We start from the raw sequence: 11,515 nt of genomic DNA on the forward strand, positions 1-11,515 counted from the left end.
GAGCTCCCGGGAAGCGCCGCCGCTGCCCTCCCAGGTTACAGCCGCCTGCTCCTCTGCCTGTTGGAGGGGCAGGAGGGGCGGTGTGCTCCCAAACCCTCCGCTGGGAATCGCAGCCTGTGTTTCCTGTCCTGGGGTAGCAGCGCGGTGTGGTTTTTGGACCAGCTCACACAGCGAGGGAGGAAGGAAGGATGGATGTGTGGCCTCACGGCTTGGATCAGTGTGGAAGTGGGATGAGCCATGGGGAGGCTGTTCTCCTCCCAGCGGCGGTGTAACCACTCCTGGGAGTGTACCGGGAGAGGTTATAGGAGCCAGGTTGTGTCACCTCACTGATGTGCTGGTCGCATCTTTGATGATGGGGGAAGCTCAAGCTGTGATTCATGCACAGTGCTAGTGATGAGGAAATGTTCTGGAAAAGGTGCCTTTTTTTTTTTCTTTTTTTCCCCTTCCCACCATATTTCATCATTTCATTGATTGGATTCAGCTGCATGCTTTGTTTTTTAAACAATCCTTTCTTCCAGCCCTTAATCTTAATTTTCTATGGGAATATTTCCAGGGCTGCAGAGCACCTAGACATGGCACATGGGCAGCAGATTCTGGCCCGCGCTTCGCGACTGCTTGTTGCCACAGGACATTTAAGACATGAACACAAAGTACAAGAGACAGCCCTGGGTCCCATGGTGCAGGGAAATTTGGGAACTGCAGCTATGCACTGGTGTACTTCCGCACTTCATTAATAGCTCACTGTTTATTCTGTTGGTTTTTTTTGTTTAGGATGTATAAAGATTAAGTGTCAAGTGCCAAAATGAGCGTCACTTCGTGGTTCTTGGTGAGCAGCACTGGCATTCGCCATCGGCTCCCTCGGGAGATGATATTTGTTGGCAGAGATGACTGTGAACTTATGCTCCAGGTAACATGGCTTATTTTTCTGTTGTTATTTCTTCCGAAGATGCAGTAGATGTGGATGTAACACTAAGCATCTGTAGAGATGTTGCATGCTTAAGAAAGATGACATCTTATAAAAGAAACTTCCTTTTTTCTGTTGAGTCTGTGGTTCCCACGAAGACTTCACATGTTTGTGAAAGTGCAAGTGAGTTTTCTTTCGTATTGCAAAATCATCAGATGGACAGAAGCTGTACTGCTGGGAGATTAATCGAGTAGATTAGCTATCTTGATGCTACTAGAAGTAGTAAGCAAAAGACACACCATTCTGTCCTGCTCTGCGATTATGCTGCTGGTGTTTTGTATCTTTTAGTACATGTGCTGTTTACTAGTACGTGTGATTTGAACAGGGGCAGGGTTTTCTGTTTGCTTCTTTTTCCCTTTAAGTTTGATTCAATTGTCGGTGTTTGTATGCTTCACTTAGGGTTTTTTAAATCATGGTAGAAAATACTGATGTTTAGTAGAGAAACACTTGTGGCTTTGGTGGGGTGAGTGAGGTGGTGACCTCTTTCCAAAGTAATAATGTTACTCGGGTGAACTTGCAGCTCCTATTAGTGCTTCCCATACCAGTGTGTGTCTCTGCTGTACCTAATCCAATGCACCTGAAGCGTTGTCTGTGGTCTGATGTTTGACAGCATAATAGAATGGCTGTTACATCAAATGGAGCTGGATTCTTGCAAAGAGCTTTTGATGGGAACAGTTTAGCTCAGGAATTTGTAGAAGCCCAGAATTAAGTTAGTGTTTCTGCTAGACTGCTGCTGTGAGTACTTAAACGCAAAAAATTGTTTGGTTGCACCTGCCTGACCCCCTTTTGCCCCTTTACAAAGGTTGCAAGGATTCCTGTTGGTGGGAAAATTAGGAAGCTGTACAGCAGGGACTCCCTCCCCTGTAGTTTCCACTGCTGACCTGGGCACGGGTATGTCCTAAATGCTCTGCTGATGTTCTGCCAGGCAGGCTGTGTTTGGAGTTGCTGCAGGGACTTTGTATGACCTGTTAGCAGGAGGTCTGTTTAGGGGGTAGAAGCTCTTCTTGTACGAGGTGTACTTGGAAGGCAAGGTGTTGTCTAGCTGTGATAAAACGTTAGCATCCACAAAAGGAGAGCTTGCAGCTTCTGTCCTGCTCTGCTGTTGGGCAGTGGATGGTGTGTCTGCGCTGCAGTGGTGGAGTCTGAAGCATACTCCTGTTTGCCAGCAGGTTGTTTGGGTTTTCCCGTGAACTGCACTAGCTTTTATTTTATGTTTCTTAGTGTCCTACTGGTGAGACATTAAACATGTCCTCATATTTTCTGTGAGTTTGCATTTAACTGCTCGAAAACCTGATTGCCATGTCCTCTCATGGCTTGAAGAGAGAAAACATACGCAGTGGCCTTGGTTTCCAAAACCAGCCTGAATTTTAGGGTGCCCGTCTTAATACCTATTGAAGGTACTTGAGTTTTTTTACTGTCAGGGTTCGGCACTCTGAGTATCACGTCTCAAGTTGTGCACCTCAAAATAAAAGTACCCAAATTTCAGTCATACTTAAAATGCTCTCTTTGTTTCTCTGGTTACTTATGGGATTAACTGGACAGCGTGGATTGTGAGCCACTCCACACCACACAGAGTATTTCATGCTGCTTTGCAAGTCTGAGCTGGTTTGCTGGTGTTGCAGGTGGGCTGGCAACCTTGTGACGCTCCACATTTGCCATGCTCTTTTCTACAGGGTAAATGAATTGCTATTCCTGAAGGACCCAGCAATGTCTGTGAGAGTGAAGCGGCTCTATTTGGGGTCTCATAGGTGGTGATGCTATTGAAGGAGGTTTTCATTATTTCACCAAAATGAAGGCTCTGGATTGTCTGTAAAAGCCAGCTGCTTGCGTTCATGGGGTGAGTTACGTGTCACCCTTTATAAATACATTAGTTTACAATCCCCAGTAATAAAGCTTTATCTAGGTTCACATGCAAGGTCTCACTTTGAACAGCACAGCACATTATTTTTGTAGCCATTTGCTAATAAAGATGTTTTCCAGGGCTACCTTGGGCTCCAAATGAGATGACTGTAGTACAGCTTGGTGTGGAAGAGAGACTGTGAACAGAGACTTGATATCCAATCAAAGTTGTGTGTGAGCAGATGGAGGATGAGATCTAAACCCAGACTTCTTTCCTCCTGGGACTGTCCATGTCCCAGAATTGTTGTGCACACTGGCACAATCATTTGTCTTGGGGAAAGCTGAAGAAGCAGGGCAGTTATCAGAGCAGACAGACAGAGCTCTTGTGACTGTTCACACCCGTAGTATTTCTGTGGTACCGACCCTGGAACTGTATATTCCCTGCACAGTTATTTTGCTTACATATTTCAAGATATTGGTGTTTAATCCCTTAAAGTGCACAGCTGGGAGCAGACTGGCGGTGTCTGGGGAAGGGGACTGGATGACCTGGTTGGTGTTTTTTAATTTCTAAGACTGTTACTGCTTAGTGATTGCATCGTGATATCGTTTGTGGTTCCCTGTTGAGACCATGTGTATTAGCACAGAAACATACAGCACAGAGAGAACTCTTGCCCGGAGACATTAAAGTCTTGCCTTTCTCATTTTACTGTTTCAGGAGTGTCCTGTCTTTTGATATTTTCTTGGAATGTGTTGTCTCAAGGTATCAGATCCCTAAACAGCAAAAAATGATGGCACCAAACAATCAAGCTTTAGTTTTCCCTGTGTTTACTTATTTCATACAGGTGCTGGATGTGCTTTCTGGTTAACAAAGAGGCGAAGAAAACCAATCTTTAAGCTTAAAAATTAAGTAGGTTTGATAGTGGGGAAACATAATCTACCTTGAAATCTTCTATATGTACTAAGAGGATTAGAAATATTTCCAATGTTTTTGCAGCACTGTAAAGCTTCTAGTACAAGTAAATGCGAGATTTACAGTGGGTTTGAATGTTAATGCACGGATGAAAATGCCGTGTAGCGTAGCTTGGCATGCGCAGTGTTGTCACACAGTCAAGGGCTCAGTTCTGCCCTTTTTCTGAAGAGCAGTGCTTGATTTCTTCAGCAGCCTCGCTGGCTCCCTTCAGGTAACATTCAACAAACAGTGGGAGTATGGAAATCCAGACCTTCACTGACTTGCACTGATGTGGTTTTTTGCTGTGAAGTTTGGTGGTGGTAGGAAGTAATTGTCTGAAAAGGGTTACTTTAAAAAAAAACAAGCACAAAAATAAGAGGAGTTTTGGATCATCTTGAACAATGTAAAACCTCTCCCCCTGACATTATTCTTGGGAAATCTAGTTGCCATTTTTGTCAGCTTTGATTATGTGCTTAACCTGATGGGAATTTACTCAGGGGACAAACATTTTGCGAACTCAGAATTTTCACTTAAGCATTAAAATCTCCTCCTCTGCCCCTAAACAAAACCTCTGTTGCGTTTTTGCTGAATGTAAATATTTAGCGGAAGGGAAAGCAGGGTCATGGTTTTCCTGTTTGTGTTTGAGTGAGAGGTGTTTATTGGAAAATTTGGAAGAACAAAACGTTTAACCCTCGAGTATTTAACTTCCTTCTCTTTAGAGCCGTGGTTTGGGTGTGCTGTTGTCCTACGCCAAGTGAGGTTGTACACAGGAGCGTGAGTTACTGCAGGATAGGGTGCAGATGATGCCTTCTGGCTTATGCCTTTATCTTGTGTGCCTTTTAAGACAGCTTGACACTTCCTATCATGAGACACTGTTTTTGATTGCTTATAACACTGCTAAACTGTGTAACTGTTCGGGATGAGAGTTTATGTTCCAGGCGTCTGTTTTAGGCACTGTGTTCTGGACGAGATCAGCTCCCTTCTTTAGTCTTCACTATGAACAACTTCGAGAAAAGTGCTGTTTTCTCCATGTTAAAAGCGTATTTAACCTGTCCTGTGAAGTTCTGGAGTTGTAGAGCTGGGGGGAGTGACAATCTTGAATAGTGAATGCCAAGGTCAGAGGTGATTTACTTTCCTCTCCATTAATTATCCTAAATGTGTTTGACCAAGTTGCAAATCTTTGGAGGAAAAGTTAGAGTTTGCATGTGGTCAGCAGGGCCTTGTTTGGTACTGGTGTTTTAAGTTGTGTTTCATCAGGTTGATGAGGGGACAGATTGGAGGACAGAGCTGCTGCAGGTTGGGCAAAGAGGAGCTACGTGCTGGGATACACAAGGCTGGGGTTTAGATGTAAAAGCAACTGTGCAAGATTAGATCAAAGTGAGTCCAGCCCCGTATCCTGACTCAGACAGTGACCAAAGCAGCTGTCGAGGAAAGTGCAAGAGCAAGCCAAGAGTATAATGATACCTCCAGAGTACTTGCTCAACCTCTTGACCTGTGTTTCAGGAAGCTAGAGGCCAGATCTTTGCATTTAATACTCAGATTTCTACTGTATAAAGCCTCACCGGGAGATGAAGGTTTGGCTGATGGGGGAGGCACAACAAGGAGTCTCTCATTTGTGCAGTGAGTGGAGGAACAGCAGGACTTGGGAAAGTGGAGAGCGGTGCAGAAGCTGTTCAGTGTGGGGACAGCGGTTGTTCCAGGACATAGCTGCTGAGCAGCATCTTCCCTTAGGCCTGAGATGGGCTCAAGACTCACTGCTCTTCTGGTGTCAGCAGATAGCTGGGAAAGCTACTGGCCAAGCATCTGTCGCTGGCCCATGTGGGATGTTGCACGCTGCTTGTGATATCGAGTAGTCAGCTCCAGTGCTAGGGGCTTGTGAGCTGCACGTACAAGTTTGTTCTGCTGGTGACTCAGATAAATGGTAACTTGATACAGCTTGAATTGGCATTTCCCTCTTTTTAGCTTGCTTTAGTAAAAAGCTAGGGTCTTACAAGCATTCCAAGCACTGAGAGAATATTCATGTGGCTACTTAGTGTTTGTCGCTGTGGAGCAGTTACGACATAGCAGTGTGAAGATCTCCTGTGCCATCCTGCTTCTGCCCCTGTGTGCATAGGCATGAAGATGCAAGCTGTTATTGTGTCGTTACCGGGTATTTTCTCCCCGCAGGATCTGTTTGGTATGAAGGATGCACTGTGCACTCTGCAAATAATACAGTGTGGTGGTGAACTCTGTGTGTGTGTGTGTGTGTGTGTGTGACATCTGGTCAAATTAAGGTTTCATTGACCTGACGTGTCCTACCTTCCCCAGGCCGTACTTGATAATACAGTGTCTCTCCTACGTAGTTTAATAAGTGTATACATAAACAAGTGCAAATAGGTGTGGTGCAGTTTGTCTACAACATTATGCTGGGAGGAAGCAGATGGTGTGAACTTGGTAGATTATCTTTTTCCTGGTGCTTGTAGGTGAATACGCTGTGATGCAGAAGTCTTCTGTCTCCATCACTGAGGGATTTCCTGCACTGGGAGCTCCCAGAAGAAACCATGGAGCATCTTTGCTGCCTCTGTGTCCTGACCTCCTTCCCTGTGGAAGTGTGGGGCAGGAGTGGGAAGCTGTAGTTGGAGCAGGGTGGTGCCCCACTTGTGCTGTTTTGGTGCAGTTATCCAGAGGGTGTAAACCAGCACCCAGGTTAGTTCCAGAGCACTGGGAATTGCAGTTATCCCACGACAGTCATTCACTGAGTGTCACAAGGGATGTAGGTGTCTTACAGGCAGAAGGGAGAGGATCCAGCCTTGGGAAGGTCCTGCTTTTTGACAGGTAGTGTTCCCAGGTGCCTGGGCAGCAGCAGGAGGAAGGATGCACATCCCGTATTTCCAGGTCTAGAGAGTTGCTTGTTTGGGTCTTGCCTCTCCCATTGTTTTCTGTTAATGTGCAGTTGACAGGAGGATTACGGTGTCTGGCGAAATGTGGGTTAAGGAGGCTGGAGGCATGGCAGGACTGGCAAACCTGGGAGGGGAGTTCATTGCTGGAGGCAGGGTAGGGAGAGAGGTGATGGTGGCACTGCAGGCAGGGGGTTATTTGGGGTAAGAGGCTACATGTGCCTGGCAAGGTGCTGGAAGCCTGGCCTGTGAAGGGAGGGTTTGTCCCTCTTGAGCGGGCAGGGGAGAAGAGATTCATATCCATGCCCTGGCATGCAGCTCTACAGCTCTGCTATAGAAATTCAGGCTTCTGTCTCACCAGAGATGATGATTTTTAATGCCTCCTGAGTGGCTGTGTAAAACAAAGGGAAAGGTAGTCCATGTTCCCTGCCTGCGGTGAGGATCTGACCCTGGCTCACTTGAACTGCTGCTCCACTTTGGGAAGGGGGAACCAGCAAGCAACAACTTACTTTACCCCAAAATAACGGGTTAAATTGTTGCGGGAACTCTGCCAGCTTCCAAATCCCTTTGCCAAGCTGTGGGGATTACAGTTTCATTTTCCTGGGGGATTTCTCTCTTTTGTTCAGTGCCTTATTTTTTGCATGAATACTCAGGCCCTGGTAGTGCCACAGATCCACTAAACCCATGATCCTGACTGCAGCAAAGCTGAGGGCAGGAGAGCCTCTGCAGCCTAGGAGCTGTAATGCGAGTTCTGCTCCAGGATAAAGTGGCTGCACTTGCTGAAGGGACATTTGTCTGCTCAGGCAGAGTCATTTAGAAATGCAGCACATGCCCCTGGGAGCAATCAGGCTGCTTTTGTGGGGGCGTCTCACTTGCAACCAGCCTGGGGCAAGATGGAGCCTTTGCTAATACCGTGGAAAAGTACTGAGGTGGCCAATGCACACAACTGTGTGAAATGCATCCTGATGAAAGAGGAAGACCCAGAATTCATACCTGTCGTTAAATGTTAGCTGGGGTTTTACTTTTGAGAAGCAAAAATAATATTTTAGGCCAGAATGCAATGTTGCTTTGCTTTTTTTCTTCCCAAGTTGGCTTTGCCTGTCTCCCCTCTCAAGCGGGATACGGGAAGAGGTTTGTATTCCCTTACTGGGACACTTGTGCAGAGCACAGCACTGGCAGAAATGTAACCTGTTCGCTGTGGAAAGTATTTGAGCAAATGTTTATCACGCGCTGCCACCAGAATGCTGCAGTTCTCTTGTGCCAGACGCGCGCAACAGACTGCAGCGAGGAACAGAAACCGCTCTCGTGTGTTTATTCCATCTCCAGTACCACGATGCCTCGCGGCACTGGCAGGGCTGAGGTCCAAATCTCAACCCTGAGCAGGAGGTTTTAGCCCATGGTAATTCTCCTGGGGGAAAAAGCAGCATCTGTATCTGCATAGACAGCTGAGCTGTGTCTGCTCCCTGGCCCTGTGGGGAAATGCAGGCTGTCTGGCTGTATTTCTCCTCCTGCTTTCCTAAGCAGGTCTTGTTTCCTTGTGGTTTTGCTTGGCATCTCTGCAGCTTGTGCTTTCATCCTGAGTGCCCTGCTCTGTGTATCAGACCCTTCACCAGACACAGAGCTGTCGGGTATCTGCGGCACACATACCAGCGTGGCATGGACCTCTGTGTATAATGATCTTGGTAGAAAGAAGAGCTATAAAATACCTCAGTCTTCAGATATATGCTGCGTGTGCATTTTGTCTGCTAGGTATTTAAAACAAGATACGTTGTAGATAGTATGGTGGTAGGAAGTGATTTGAATGCCTGGAAACACAAACCCTGGATGAGCTTAGTGTAGTAACGAATCAGTGTCAATGTATTCCCTTCAGAGAAGTGTAAATATTGTGAGTTGGAAAAGCACACATTGTATTTTCCTGAGAGTTGTTTTCATTTGATAACAGGTCCAGTGTTGGGACATGGTGAGAATGTTGTATTCCTCATTCCCAGCCTCTCCAAGTGTAGCCTTATTTCTTGCCACCGGATCACTAGTGCCTAGGAGGAGAGCCCCCTTCCCTGCCTTCTTGTCTTCTTCTTGATCTCATCCGAGGTGCTCCAGCTCTGGTTTTGGTGTTCAGGTCCTCAGTGATCCTTGCCATAGCTGGGGAGTGCTGCTTACCCCACTGCAAGTGAGAGCAGCGTAGGGGAAGGGGACCTGGGGTCCTGGTGGCCAGCAGGATGACCATGAGCCAGCACTGGGCCCTTGTGGCCAAGAAGGCCAACGCCATCCTGGGGTGTATCAGGAGGGGTGGTTGTAGGGCAGAGAGGTTCTCCTGCCCCTCTACTCTGCCCTGGTGAGACCGCATCTGGAATATTGTGTCCAGTTCTGGGCCCTCAGTTCAAGAAGGACAGGAACTGCTGGAGAGAGTCCAGCGTAGGGCTACAAAGATGATGGAGGGAGTGGAGCATCTCCCTTCTGAGGAGCGGCTGAGGGAGCTGGGGCTCTTTAGTTTGCAGAAGAGGAGACTGAGGGGAGACCTCATTCATGTTTATAAATATTTAAAGGGTGAGTGTCACGAGGATGGAGCCAGGCTCTTCTCGGTGACAAACAATGATAGGACAAGGGGTAACGGACACAAACTGGAACACAGGAGGTTCCACTGAAATTGGAGAAGAAACTTCTTCTCAGTGAGGGTGACAGAGCCCTGGCCCAGGCTGCCCAGAGAGGTTGTGGAGTCTCCTTCTCTGCAGACATTCAAAACCCGCCTGGACGCCTTCCTGTGTGACCTCATCTGGGTGTTCCTGCTCCGGCAGGGGGATTGGACTGGATGAGCTTTGGAGGGCCCTTCCAATCCCTAACGGTCTGGGATTCTGTGATTCTGTGAAGTGCTTTTCTGGTGAAACAGATTAATTGTGAGAGCGTACCAGTTATTTTCTGCTTTTGACATCTGGGTATAAGCACTTCAGTATTTTTAATGCTTTATTGGAAATTCATATGTTCTTTTCCACTTGCACCCCTGTTTCACCTCCTGACAGATGGATCAGTCTTGCCTTTTCTTGTGGAGAGCGTGATTGATCATAAATAAGGCTCAGTATTTGGTGCAAGTGTGCACTGAAGCTAGGCAATCCTCTTATATTTGTGACTGGCGTGATTGATCATACATAAGGCTCAGTATTTGGTGCAAGTGTGCATTGAAGCTAGGCAATCCTCTTATATTTGTGACTTGGTCAATTTAATTGCAGGTTTTCAATGTAGAGATGCCTAAAATCTTTCCAGTGGAGTTGGAGACCACTGCTCTGCAATGTTGACTCAGACTTCTTAAATCACTTGCTGCGATTCAGTGGGTCGTGCATTAGCACCCACTGGCCTGCTGGGCTGAAGTGACTTCTGCAGGGCTGTTCTCGGGCTCTCCACTGCTACCAGTCTGGAAACTGGTTTGTCTTTGCTTTGGAGGTGGGATTGAGGTGGGATTGAGGCCGTCTGCTCCCCTCTGAGTACAAAAGCTCGATCAGCCGCTGGGTTGCTGCTGTCGCTGCACGCAAGAGCAGTTTGTGTTAAATGTGACTGATGTTGAAATAAACCACACCTCGGCTCTCGAGTAAGAGTGGCCTTTGGCAAGTCTGCATCAAAATAAATAAGGTGTGAGTTTTAGTTATTTAGAGTTGAGTTTCCTTGGAGATGGGCCCCTTAGGAGCTCCTGCTGTCGGTTCCTGTGATGTTTGCTGGTTTAACGTAACCTAAAGTAAGAAAATTCCTCTCCAGTCCACAAAAGCCTGAAATTTCACAGAAGTGTGATCTGTGTAACAGTTTGCCGTGTTCCTGGTGTGCTCTTTAAAGACGTGCTGAGAGGTGGTATCGGTCAAGACTGTGGTTCAGATTTTGCATATTGTTTTGAATCCTTTTGCAAAGGGCTGTCTTGAACACAGCTGAAATTTGGAAAATGGGAAGGTTTGGCATAAACTGTTTCCTTTGGTGACTTCTTGCTGCTTTTATGTAGAGGAATATCATGCTGCTGGAATACGTCTGTGCTCCCCTGTGATGACCCTTGTGGGGTTTGGGACCTGTGAGCGGCTGTAGTCAGCTGTTGTGAAATACAGCAGCCCAAAGGCTACGCTTGCTTACACATCAGGGTCAGATCCAGGGCAAACTGGATTTTTGGGAGACAGCTGGTTCCCAGAAATAAAGTCATTTTTAAACGACCTGTGACTTGGTACCAGATAAAATCTACCCTAATATTTATTTTTTTTGGTCTGGATTAGCTTTTTGGGGTAGAAGCCTTTCTGCCCCTGAGAGGCGGCCAGAGGGATTGTTCTGCCTTTGAATTCTGTTAATCTTTAAATGAGTGTCTGGCATGCTGTAAAAAGCTGAAACAAGCACTGCTGCGCCGTTCTCTCACATCAGACGCTGCGATACACGAGGCTGTGGCTGGATGCGTTCCCATTTGCAGGGCCACGCACCGAGGTGCAGGTCCTGGGCAGCATCCCTGAACCATCCTTACCTTGGGCAATTGCAAATCGAGCTGAGGGATTGCATCTAATGGGAACAGGAACGGGTGAGGTAATAGCAACGTGCTTGACAGTGGCAGAAGGAATTCCTGCAAATGGTAGCAGTTTGTCTGGAAAAAAGCCCCTGTGTTTTCACCAAGGAATTCCCCTGAAATGATCTTTGCCTCTGCATGCTTGCGAGGAAGTAGGTAATGGCTTGCCGAGAGCAGTGCTGTGGAAAGCAGTGTTTGTACTGGGGAGAAGGGAAGGACTTTTCTTCAAGAACTTGTTGGTTGATGCCCAGGAAGGGGAGGATTCACTGATTTAAAGCCTGGCTCGACTCCCTGCTCTGGTAGCACCCCCTTCCCTTCCCTTCCCTTCCCTTCCCTTCCCTTCCCTTCCCTTCCCTTCCCTTCCCTTCCCT

At 47.1% G+C, this 11,515-nt stretch overlaps 1 protein-coding gene across 1 annotated transcript in view; it reads left to right on the forward strand.

Annotated features, from left to right (window-relative positions):
- Window positions 1-802: 802 nt before the first annotated feature.
- The window catches only part of LOC104545299 (centrosomal protein of 170 kDa protein B-like), a gene marked incomplete at its 3' end in the record, with an annotated part of 35,056 nt that continues 24,343 nt past the window's right edge, over window positions 803-11,515 (forward strand). The window contains exon 1 of the mRNA XM_010190400.1: window positions 803-907. Coding sequence (XP_010188702.1) covers window positions 803-907 — 105 coding nt within the window. The remainder of the gene's footprint in view (window positions 908-11,515) is intronic.

The sequence above is a fragment of the Mesitornis unicolor genome, unplaced genomic scaffold (genome assembly GCF_000695765.1).
Source record: "Mesitornis unicolor isolate BGI_N332 unplaced genomic scaffold, ASM69576v1 scaffold1208, whole genome shotgun sequence".
NCBI classification, from domain to species: Eukaryota; Metazoa; Chordata; class Aves; order Mesitornithiformes; family Mesitornithidae; genus Mesitornis; species Mesitornis unicolor.